Raw genomic sequence first — 12909 nt, 5'->3', positions numbered from 1 at the left:
AAAAAGGCCACAGAGAAAAATAAAACCATGGCTTTCAAACATGACGTAGAGTTCAAATGGGTTCTCTCTGCTTGTTAGTTTCACAGAATCACCCTCAGCGTTGTACAAATCATGCTGTACTTTGGTTTGGTTAATTAGCATCTGGAAAGTATCATTTAAAGATAACTGAATACGATGAAATGCCTATAATTTATAATTTAGCTGAAATGCATTAGACATTTAAAAAGTTTATTATGATAGTGCTCTTAATTACATTTCCTTTCTATTGAAAGCCTTCTAGCAATAGCCTGCAGCTTATAAACATTCATGGGGAAGGGTAACATTGCAAAGAAGCTCAAAAATGAATTTTGTTTCTCTTTGTAGGGACCACAGTGAATGGTTGATTGATGTTCTTCTGCCGCAAGGTATGGTTTACCACAGAAAGGATGAATAATAAGTAATCATGATTAATGGCATGGTTGGTTTGTCTCCTTTTGTACTGTATTATTTTACAAAGACAGTAATCAAAGTCTTATATTCTATGAATAGTCATTGATATGAAGCATTATATCAGTGTCTTGCTTATACCCACACATTTGGAAGGAAGAGGGAGCATCTCAATCAAAACTAAGAGTAGATGTTAGAATTAGGATTCCGTATGATGGAAGCCTTGCTGAATTATGTCTTAAGAGATTTTCTGTATACATAACAGGCATTGCCAATGGTGTTTGCTGTGCCAGGTCTGAAAGAGAATTGGGAACATGAGTGGAAAGAACACTGACTAATAGGTCTTTCTCCTACCACTATTAATAACTCTGCCTTTTTAGGGAAGATCATTTAAGTGCTTGGAGACTCAGTCTCCCCAGTAAAATGGGGATAAAGTTTATGGGACTCATCTCAGTGAAAAGATGGGATGGTGTGATGCTTGTAGTTTGTTTGAGTTCGGAAAGCTATGTCTGATAAGTTGGCAGGTCCCAGACAGAGCATTCCTTTACACATCTGGAAGCAGGTATTCCAGCTGCTTAATTGGAGGCTGAAGTGACCAGGGGAAGTATTCAGGAAAGCAGAGGAAAGATGAAAGGTGAGAAAAGTTGGGGACATACTGCACACAGATCAGGCACATAGGAGGAACCTGATATATGACTTCAGAGGTAGATAATAAAAGACTTTCTATAAAAGGCCATATTTAAAAAGAAATGCAAAAACCTTATGTTAACTAAATTCTGTGAACATTAAAAAAAATATAAGGCCATTTTCTTGATGATAATTACACTATTTCTTTGTAGTCCTAAGATTTTTAAAAAAGATTTTGTTTATTTATTTGAGAGAGAGAGAGAGCACGAAGTGAGGGTAGGGGCCGAGGGAGAGGGAGAAGCAGACTCCCCACTGAGCAGGGAGCCCGATGACTTGGGGCTGGATCCCAGGACCCCGAGATCATGACCTGAGCTGAAGGCAGACGCTTAACCAACTGAGCCACCCAGGCCCTCCCTGTGGTCTAACTTTTAATATTAGGTCATCTCAACCTTAAGAAATAAATTAGTTTAGTGAATGCTTTTCATCTATAAAATGGATCAGTAATGTCAGTCTCTAGATCCTTCAAAGAGACATTCTGAAAAATTTCATAAGAATATCTGTAAAAAAAATCTGGGTTTATATGGGTAAAGGTAAATTCTTCCCCCTTAAATTAGGCTACCCTGTTAATGAACTTCCAGTGTTCTGAGGTGAAGCCCATAAAATGTAGTTTAGTCAGGTTCTAAGCTACATTTTAAAATATCAGATATGTTGCTGAATTCTGGTCACCTTCTCAAGACGATATTCATCTCTGGAAGAAGACTGACTTTTAATTATTTATCTAGAGATGTGACACTAACCTCAGGTTAAGACAAACTCTAAGATATCAAACTGTTGAATCATCATTAATTATACAAAACCAGTTTTAAAAATCGAGTTATAAATTTCTTTGATTTGGCATCCACTAATTCATAATTTCCAGACAGTTTGGGAGACATTTACCTTTGATCTTTTTAATAAATTGTAATGTAGACTATACTGTAAGTAATGTGTTAGTTCATTTTTTGAACTACTATTTCAGGGGGAATGTTAACATATTCTTGGAAAAATTATTTTCAGGGGCACCTGGGTGGCTCAGCGGTTAAGCATCTGCCTTCGGTTCAGGTCATGATCTCAGGGTCCTGGGATCAAGCCCCGCATCGGGCTCCCTGCTCAGCGGGGAGCGTGCTTCTCACTCTCCCTCTGCCACTTCCCCTGCTTGTGCTCACTTGTTTCCTCCCTCTCTCTCTGTCAAATAAATAAAAATCTTTAAAAAAAATTATTTTCAAGTGCTCTCAAGCATCAGTTTTCATGTAAATACTTGGTATGCCCACTAAAAAGAGTTTGTATCCATTTTTTAAGGTCAGTCCTGAAGTAGACCATAGTTTGACAGCCTTACTCCAGCTGGCCAATCCGTGGGTTTGAAAATTGCTTTCTCTGAAATGAGCATGCAGCTGATTTTACACTAGCTAAGGACTGATATAAATCAATAGTTCAAGTCTGAGTAATCCAAGTTAGTAAGTTTTTTCTACAGTTTTGAAATAGCAAATCATCTCCATGGTGAAGCTCTAAATATATCACATCAACTCGGTGTCATGGTGTAATGGAAGAGCAATAAGCAGGGAACCCAGAGGCACTATCTTGGAATCTGCCTTTATCATTGATAGCCTGTGTGAGGCTGAAGAAGTCATGCAAATCTCAGTTTTGTTCTGTCAAATGAAGAGATGAGATTAATGTTATTTTGCTTTGGTTTTGACATGATCTGAATTCTAAGACATGTCTCAGGAGGTTGAATGACTTGTAAGAATAGGTGAGGTATTTGTAGCATGCAGGTGTTCCTGACCTCATCACACACAGGTAGATGACCATTAATAAGGCAAGAGAGAAGCTGTTTGGGCGAAGTCTAGAGGTTGTATTACTAAGCTTGTGTTTACCCCTCTTTGTGGCTGCCCTTATTTAAAATGGGCTGTCTTGCTTTGTTGATATGTTGTGTACCTTCCCCTTACAGCTGAAATATCTGCTATATGTCAGAAGAAGGTAAGAGCAAACCATCTGTGTCGTGGGGCATGATTTGCTGTGTGTATGTAAAGCCATTCATTGACATCTGCCTCATTTCTGCCCCTTGGTTTCCCAGTATGTACATGTCATTGTATTCGTGAAGGGGGAAAAGAAATAATTTAGCATGCAAGATTGCTATGTCCGAATGGTCTCTGTTTTCATTTCTGCTTTTGCTCACCCATCTTATGCATAGTATCTTTGATAAGTAATCTGAAATAAAAGCCTATGTGTAACTCTAATGACAAAAAGCTTTGAGTGACCACGCAGACCATGCAACATAACTTTGGTAAGGGATGTATCTTGTATGCTCAAAATCTTTCTTGTTTTGAAGTGGAGTGCAAATAGTCCGAAACGTGTGTCAAACATACCCAGACGGACTATGTATGGAAAATATTCATTTATATGTAAGCCGAATGGTATCTCTAGTTGAAGATGCCACTTTCAAATTTCCTTTAGCCACTTTTCATGACCATTTCCCTCAGCCATTTCCATCCTCTTTTCTTGTTCTAGCTGTTGAAAAGTACTAGACAAGGTAGTGTGGTGTCATACAAAGAACTTTGGATTGGTTGGTTGAAACACTTGGTTTCTGGACAGCTCTGTCCCCACCTACCTATGAGCCCATGTACAAGTCATTTAAACGTTTTAGGACTTGGTCATGAGTGGGTACCTTCAGAGGACTATTTCAGTTAACTGTCGTCACGTAGTAATCCTAAAATTTAGGCATGGCTTAGTAACAACAGGTACTCATTAGTTCACAATTCTGTGGATTGACAATTTGGCCTGTGCTCAACTAGGCAGTGCTTTTGATAAACTCCTCTAGGCTCACTCATGTGCCTGCAGTCAACTGGTGGGTAGTCTAGGGATTGGCTGGTCCCAGAGGACTTCATTCCCATGTCTGGGGCCACAGCTGGGACAGCCGGAGTGGTGGGGATGACAGGGTGTCTGGCTTTCCCTCTTGCCATTAGGTGTCTCATCGTCTAGGGGGCGAGGCTGGGTCTGTTCACAAGGTAGCAGTGTTCTGAGTGAAGGAGATTTGCCGAATTGCAAGGCCTTTTGTGACTGATGTTAAGTCACATGGCTTCTGCTGCATTCCACCCGTCAAAGCAAGTCCCCGGGCCAGCCCAGATTCAAGGACAGGGGAAATAGATTTCTCCACTTTATAGAAGGGGTGACAAGAATTCCGTGGTCACATTTGATCTACCACAATCTACCCTCTCTGGCCATAATTACTAACATTTCTTCCACATGTAAAATACTTCCACCACCTGACAAGACCTCCTAAAGTCTTAAATCCATTTACAGCTTCAGTTCATTGTCCTATGATCTGCATTTGGTCTGGTCCCTGATGAAACTCCTTGGGTGCAAATTCTCTTGATCCAGAGACCTGTGAACTAAAAAGGCAAGTTATCTGCCCCCCCCCCCAACAATGGTGAGTTAGGGACAGGATAATAGCTGTGGACCTCCGGTTCAGAAGAAGAAGGGGAGGCACATTGCTGTCAATGGATGATAGCAGTTCCAGCCACAAACATGTCAATGGTTCTAATGTCTCTTGACATTGGTTCGAATGTAACTTGACTAGGATCTGGTTCTACTTCCTGGGAGTAGTTCCTTAATCCATTGTTGTTCTCCTGAATTCTTTCCTCTACTCTCTGAGACATCTTTCTTTTCCAAGAAGAAATGGTACATGTTGTAGCTGTGGGACTCTCTTGGCTTGTCCCCTGAACGTAGTCCCATAGACTTCCTTTCATGTTGAACCGTGTCTGTCTCCTTTAGTCTATGTTGGTGGCACTTTTGCTAGTGAAGACTTACTGTAAAACTCTGGGTTTTCAGTAAATCTCATTGGAGTTCAGTGCCCCCAAAGCCACATCTATAATTCTTTTGGGGACAGTCCTTTCTATACTTTGGGCATTTTGGTCTGCCCTTAAAATTATTAGAAGCCCTGTTCTAGCTGAAAGGCTCAACTAGGCATCACCTTCCATCCTTCTGAAGTTTTAACAAAGGATCGTGCAGCCAGTCAGCATACGTTTGATTTGATTTTTATCCTGAGGCTATTTCCTACTTTGAGAATCTTTTATAAGCCAGAGAGACAAGGATGAGAAACAGTTTTATATTCTAAATGAGCATGTCCTGGCTCTGGTGTTATACCTAATATACTTGATTCCAGAGTGGATCTTTTTTTTTTTTTTTAACACTGCCTTCCTTTTTACGGCAAAATTATTTTTAGCAATAAGCTTCAAATTAGCATATTTTTATTATCCTTTAATAAGTGTTATATTTTGTATTTGGAGAACATTCCTTAAGTTCATAATTGTTCAGAATTGTTTGAACTTGCTTTGGACACAGTTGTGTCTACCTCTTTTGGAGGACATATTCCTACATTTGAACAGTAGGTTTAAAATAAGCATCAAGATTGTAAAGGTAAAGAGACAGACTTTGATTTATTTCACTTCTATCATTCTATGAGCCAGGCTGGAGTTATTTTTTTATGTTTAAAATTCAAAGCAGTGAAACAGAGTGGCTGGGGAAAACCATGTTCAGCGGAATCTGAATCTAAGGGAGATCTCTCTAGTTTGCTTTTGAAAGGAATGCATATAGCTGAGTCCACATGGGTTGAGGAATGATTCTGGCTTGGAAATACATTATTAAAACTTAGTGGGAGCCACAATAATTGTTTAGAACTTGAATCAACCAAAGGTTATTTTGGGGCAAAGTATTTTGTTGTTAGAATTGATGGCACATGGTGTTAAAGCAGGTTGGCTCTTAGTTGGCGTTCCAGATGCCAGGATAAGCAGTATATCCAGATAACTGCATAAGAAATCACTCAAAATGTGGCAGCATTAAACAACAACCATTTAATGATGCTCATAGATTTTTTTTTTTTAAAGATTTTATTTATTTATTTGACAGAGATAGAGACAGCCAGCGAGAGAGGGAACACAAGCAGGGGGAGTGGGAGAGGAAGAAGCAGGCTCATAGCGGAGGAGCCTGATGTGGGGCTCGATCCCATAACGCCGGGATCACGCCCTGAGCCGAAGGCAGATGCTTAACCACTTTGCCACCCAGGCGCCCCGATGCTCATAGATTCTGTTGGTCAGGGATTTGGACAGGGCACAGTCCATAGCCTGCCTCTGCTTGATGATGTTTGAGGCCTCATCTGGGAAGACTTGAAGAACTGGGCACTGGACTTATCTAGAGGCTTCCAGATCATATGTTTGGGCTCTGGGATGGGGTGATGTGAATGCTGGCCTTAGCTAGCACTGTTGACAAGAGACTTACATGCACATTGCCTCTCCACATGGCTTGGCCATGACAGAATGCTGAGCATCCCAATGAGAACTGTTTGAGGAGAGAGCATTTCAAGATGGCCAGTGAAAGTTGCATGTCTTTGGAAATCTGCCCTCAGGAGTCAGATAGGTATCACTTCTGCCATACTTTATTGGTTGAAGCAGCCCATCTAGATTCAAGGCAAATGGATACGTACCTGAGGAAGCCAACCCAAAGAGCCTCATCCACCGCTTGACTTGGTTTAGATGACAAGACCTTGAACCTCCAGCCAAGAATTTGCATGTGGGAAGAATGTAAATAATTTGCGACCAGAAAATAAGATGGTAAATTGTAGGCCTTAAACTTTGAGACTTTATTATAGTGAATAACTACCCACTAAACCCATATCCTCATCCTATTGTTTATAGAATAGTGGGAATCCCAGAGGAACAAAGACTAAGTATAACCAAGAGGAAGAAATTAAACACTAAGAATATACTCGGATATATACCACACTGCTAGTGGTGTGCTGTTGGTTTGGTGGGGAGCAGAAGTGCCAAACCAATAAGGATTCATGTGCTTCCAGAATAAAAGTTAGTGTATGAGAAAGACAGAAAGGACACAGCAGGGAAAATACACCACTTGGTGAAGTCAGGAGTGACCTGGATGCTCACAAGACTTGGGCCTCAGTTGCAGAAGAAGCACACTGTATTTTAACAAATAATTAAAAAAAAAAACAACCCTTATTAATAAAGAGAAAAAAATATTACAGAAATTTTAAACTTGCTTTTATGATTCATTCGCCTGCGTCCTGTTCAGAAGATGAGATTTCTAAGCACTAGAACCCAGAGCCCTGTGCTAAAATCAACGTGGAAGAAACCTTCCTTTGAAATGGTCATTCTGACAGCCAGTTCAATATGTTGTCAGTGGTTCGATGTAGGTTTTGTGCTTGCTTCCTCCCTTCTTCTGTCTCCTCAAAAGATCTGTCATTGGTGGGGTGGGGTGGGGTTCAAATCTTCACCGAGCTCTGCATTCATAATGGTATGCCCCAGAGGTGGTCAGATCTTTATAAGCTCTATTGAAAGACTGAAAAGCTCACAGGACACAAGACATTGAGTATGTGGTGTGGCATCTCTGACCAGCTCAGGACACATATTTTTGTGGAGGTCAGGAATGTTTCCTGACAGCTCCTCAGATGGCTTCATGTGGAGGGTGCCTCTCTCCTCTGCCTCTTGTCAGGGCAGCTCTGAGTAGCCCCCTGGACTCCAGATTCTCTTTGTATCCCTACTTTTCTCATTGGCATCCCTTCCTCTGTGGATTCCTTGCCTGTAGTTGATGTCAGCGGCTGATTCTGTGAATGGTTCTTGCTGTGTTTTGCTATGTTCCTGTGGTGTCAGTCGACATGTTTGACGTATTCTTTAGGTCTTGAGGAAAAGAGCGCTGGTGGGAGTGGGCGGCCTGCTTGGGGCCATCAGCTCAGTGCAGCACGCCCCCCTACCTGTCACACAGCAAGGACAGAGGACCTGTAGTGGAAATCTGCTCATTCAGGGGTGGATAAAATAATTTTGAAAGTTTAATCTGAGGGTTAAAACTATTCCTTTCTTGTTCTGATGTGCTATGATGCTCTCTCTCTGGGCCACAGTTTCAGGGTTTTTTTCTCCATATTTCTGCTGAAAACTCTTGAAACACCAACTGGAAATAATCCAGAAAGCACCTCAATTCCTCGAATTCTTATGATCGAGGTAACTCTTACAGTAAGGGCTTTCCTCATCGGTTCCACTCTCAATTAGATGCTTCTGGCCAATCACTATTCTAGTAGAACCCACTTTTAAGTTATTTTTAATCATGTCTGAGGATCTTAACTGGTTAGAGGTCGACCTGTCTTGCGCAGAGAAACTTAGAAGCGACCACTTCGTGGTCCCTTAGTTTCATTTGTTCACCGCCAATTCTTAGCCACCTTTACCTCATTGATCAGCGTTAGTTGATTTTGGTTTGGGTTTTTTGTTTTTTGGTTTTTTTTTTTTGCCTCTAGAACTGCAGTTCTCACGTCAGAAGAGCGGTGGTCACCTGCTTTTCAGCGGGGTGCTGCGGCCGTCACGGCAACCGGCCTGTTCGGTACTGCAAAAGATGCCACTCGAATCATCACAGCAATGAAGTGGGGGCTGCCTCGGAGACCCACCTCTATCAGACCTCCCCGCCGCCCATCAACACTCGGGAATGTGGCGCCGAGGAGCTGGTCTGCGCCGTGGAGGCCGTGATCAGGTAACGGGCAGCTTGCTTAGGCGCCCGCCCCAAACACCGCCTTGGCTTTATGTGTAAAGTTAATTCAACTTCAGGGGCCCCCTCTAGCCTCTCACCGTCCACCATGCAGCAACGATGTTTTCATTCATTCATTCATTCATTCACCCAATATTTTTTATCGATGTGCCAGGCTTGTGTTAGGCACTTGAGAGACAGGAGAGAATAAAATGGAGTCTCTGCCTTCGTTACCTCTGGAGGGACTATAACAACAGAAGCACGCAGTTGCGATCCACTGTGGGAGCGCAGAGCCAAGAGTCTCGGGGGAGCGAAGCGCAGGCGCCCATCAGAGTGAGGACTGGGAGGAGGGGTGCCCTAGCCTGATTGCGCACAGTGAAGTGCGGGAGAACTCTAGGTAATTCGGTACGGGGGTAAACCAGCAGGCTCAGCAGTCAGCCAGGGGGTCCAGTCCTGTAGGCTGCGGGCTTTCTGTCCTATCGCATGACAGTGAAAGGAGATTTGGAAACGATAACTTCCAGACTCGTTCTCTTTTTGTACAATATTCATTGAGGCAAGATTTTTAAAAATTAAAGAAATAATATTAGAATGTAGTTTTAAGGATAGGGACTCTTCTGTGTCTCTTACTCCAATGGCTGACAGGTGTAGAAATGCAATAAATGTTTGTCAAATGAAACATTATAGAAAGTTTGGAAATCGAAAAAAATAATCACCCATACTGCTGTCATCATGATCAGTTTTGCACACGTTCTTCTGGTTGGACTCAAATGCACTTCTTATTTATGTGACTGTAATCACAGTGTATCTGCAATTCCTTTTGATGTAACATTATACCGTGAGCTCTTTTGCATGTCATTATATAGTTTCCATGTTTACCATTTTTACTGGAAACATAATTTTCATCTAGATTATTTCCCTCCATCTTTAGATTTCTAGGTTGCTTCCATCCATCCTTTAGTATTATAAATTACTCTGATAAAAAATTTTGTGAATAGCGCTGTTTTTGTATTTTTTATTTTCTTAGGGTAGATGACAGATATGGTTGGCTGGGTCAAAAGGGTATATTTTCATGGCTATTGATACATCACCAAACTGATTTTCAGAGTATGTATATGAATTTATAATGCCAACAGCACTGTATGAAATGGCTAGTTTTTTGGTACGCCCTTGCCAACATTGGGTTTTATTTTTAAATTTTTTAAATTTTTATTTTTTTAAAGGTTTTATTTATTTATTTGAGGGAGAGAAAGAGAGCACACAAGCAGGGGGAGGGGCAGAGGGGCAAGCAGACTCCCCACTCAGCGGGGAGCCCAACACAGTGGTCTATCCTAGGACCTCTGAGATCATAACCTAAGCAGACGTCAGATACTTCACCGGCTGAGCCACCCGGGTCCCTCCATTGGGTTTTATTTTTAAAAATTATGACTTGTTTAGCAGATTGAAAAAGGAGTCTTTGTTGCTCATTTTCAGATCTCTGAATATTAAGTATTTTTCCATTTGGGTGTAAATTCCTCAGTCTCTCCTTGTATCGTGCATTTGATGTCCACATAACCTCAGATTAGATACAGGGGAAGTGTTGACGTCTAGTGGGATGGTTGGTGAACCAGAGGCCAGATTGCATCAGTTTTGCTTGATCCTAATTGATTGGAGAAGCAACCTTTTTGTGCCTCAGTTTGTTCATTTTTGAAATGAGGATGGAGTGCAAGGAAAGAAAGGATACCAACTGAAAGGAGAGCGATAGGGAAGGCTTGAGTGAGAGCTCATGAAGTAGTTACTCTGAGTGGGTCATCACCTCGAATGTGTTTTTTCAGTGGTCTGACTTGACATTGCTTATCTTTGGCAGCTTGTTGAAAGAAGCTGAGTTCCATGCTGAGCAGCGAGAATATGAACTGAACCGCCGGCGGCAGCTGGGCCTTTCCTCTTCCCACCATTCCCTGGATAACACTGACTTTGACAACAAGGACGATGATAAACACGACCAGCGGCTACTCAGTCAATTCGGAATATGGTTTTTAGTAAGAAAATAATCCTCCGCTTTCTTATTTCTCACGACAACATTGCACCGATGAGGAACATTTCCTGTTCTTTTCAAAGAAGCAAATAGTAAATAGTGAAAAGTTAACCTTGGCAGTGGGACTCTATATTCTGGGACAGTGACTCTCAACCCTAGGTTGCACGCTAGGTTTCCCTGGGAAGGCTTTTAAAGAATGGCAATGCCCAGATCCCATCCCAGAATCTTGGGAACTTTTAAAAAAGCTCCCCAGTTGAGTCTAAAGAACAGCCAGGTGTTGAAACCTACTGGCCAGACCCTGGACTGTTTGAAAGGCACCTTTGACAGAAAACGAATGGGAAAGTTGCTAGGGTATGTTGTGAACTCTTGGAGTCAGTATAATTTGCAGATCATTCACATCCTGCCTATATACATGACGTTTTTCTTGAAAGTTCAGTCTCTGTGGCACTTTTTGCATATTTACGGCAAGTCTGCATACAGCCAGAAAAATTAGAGCCATATTAACATGAGGAAGTTGACTGTTTTTGACTGATTCACTGGCAACATTCATTCAGTAAAGATGAAACATTCTGGCCCCAAATTCCATGCAGGCTGAACTTGCCAATCGTGTAGAGAAGCAGACTTTTGTTTCTGCCCATCGGAGACAGATTAAGTCTCCATAGAAATACATCTCTTTTATGATTTTACATGGTTATCTGAGAAAGTCATGTTTTGTTTTATCTTACCAAATTGGTATCTAATTGTTAATTTCACATGTTTTGCTCCTAGAGCTTATTATATAATGACATAATGATTGCTATCGTGAACTCTTTGAAGGCAAAGGTTAGCATTTTCTTTATTTTGTACGTTCCTGACCCCTACTATAGAGAATAAAAGATTATTACAGAATGAATAATGAATAAATAATGAACTGTTTTTAAAAGTCCATTTATAATGTGGTGAATTAGGGGGCGCTAAGCTTTCAGAATCATTACTGATAGAAAATCCTTAGCTAAATCTGATACTTTTGGAATGGAAATGTAGGTTATTTTTTCACTGAAGATATTTATGAAATTTCACTTTGCAGACTTAACTTTTTAAAAAGCATTTATCTGGTATAGATTACAAAATAGATTTCTAATAGGGAAGAGGCTTATTGAAAGGTGCAGTCTCCAAGGGAAATTACTGTTGTAATCCATCTCTCCTTTGAGGAACAGTTTCTAAGTTAACCGATCCTCCATCATTTATAGAAGTGCCTATTTCTTTCTTTTCTTTTTTTTTTTAAGATCTTATTTATTTATTCGACAGAGACAGCCAGCGAGAGAGGGAACACAAGCAGGGGGAGTGGGAGAGGAAGAAGCAGGCTCATAGCGGAGGAGCCTGATGTGGGGCTCGATCCCAGAACGCCGGGATCACGCCCTGAGCCGAAGGCAGACGCTTAACCGCTGTGCCACCCAGGCGCCCCCAGAAGTGCCTATTTCAAATGGATTATTGGGAACATTTTTTTTTTTGCTTTTAAATGAATATGAAATAATTATGTAGAGATGGATGGAGGCTGAAGCAGAGTCTAATCTGCTCATTTGCAGGTGAGCCTCTGCACACCCAGTGAGAACACACCTACGGAAAGCTTGGCCAGGCTGGTGGCCATGGTGTTTCAGTGGTTTCACTCCACAGCGTATATGATGGATGATGAAGTCGGGAGTTTGGTGGAAAAACTGAAGCCTCAGTTTGTCACCAAGTGGTTGAAGACAGTATGTGATGTGCGCTTTGATGTCATGGTCATGTGCCTTCTTCCCAAACCAATGGAGTTCGCCAGGGTAAGTGGAGGCCCACAGCTCGGACCTTGTTGGAGAGGCATTGGGAGAAGCTCTGCCCCACCATTAGCGTGTTATCAGTGTCTGTAGAAGGGGGAATGTATCTCCTTATTTTAGTTAACACAGCTGAACGAGGTTAGTTATGCACTACATTTTAGGTGGTGTGCTGCTTTGATGTTGGTTTGGGATGGGGAGGAATGGCAAGATGAACGTGTGAAGTATCTTTAAGAATTTAAGGGAGGATTCTTCCCTGACATTGCTGAATATGTTTTTATTTTTTTATTTTTTTAAAGATTTTATTTATTTATTCGACAGAGATAGAGACAGCCAGCGAGAGAGGGAACACAAGCAGGGGGAGTGGGAGAGGAAGAAGCAGGCTCATAGCGGAGGAGCCTGATGTGGGGCTCGATCCCATAACGCCGGGATCACGCCCTGAGCTGAAGGCAGACTCTTAACCGCTGTGCCACCCAGGCACCCCTGAATATGTTTTTAAATTAA

General features: G+C 41.7%; 1 protein-coding gene across 2 annotated transcripts in view; it reads left to right on the top strand.

Moving 5' to 3' along the window:
- UNC79 (unc-79 homolog, NALCN channel complex subunit) overlaps nucleotides 1–12909 on the top strand; it is a 185738-nt gene that overhangs the window by 47822 nt on the left and 125007 nt on the right. For both annotated transcript variants that reach the window (XM_040641500.1, XM_040641499.1), the window contains exons 7-11: nucleotides 364–404; nucleotides 3038–3066; nucleotides 8384–8613; nucleotides 10451–10622; nucleotides 12184–12414. In XM_040641500.1, the coding sequence (XP_040497434.1) occupies nucleotides 364–404; nucleotides 3038–3066; nucleotides 8384–8613; nucleotides 10451–10622; nucleotides 12184–12414 (703 nt within the window). The remainder of the gene's footprint in view (nucleotides 1–363; nucleotides 405–3037; nucleotides 3067–8383; nucleotides 8614–10450; nucleotides 10623–12183; nucleotides 12415–12909) is intronic.

Source organism: Ursus maritimus, unplaced genomic scaffold (assembly GCF_017311325.1).
Source record: "Ursus maritimus isolate PB19 unplaced genomic scaffold, ASM1731132v1 scaffold_25, whole genome shotgun sequence".
Lineage (NCBI taxonomy): Eukaryota > Metazoa > Chordata > Mammalia > Carnivora > Ursidae > Ursus > Ursus maritimus.
Note: the sequence above shows the minus strand (reverse complement) of the source record. Positions and strands in the feature narration are given on the sequence as shown.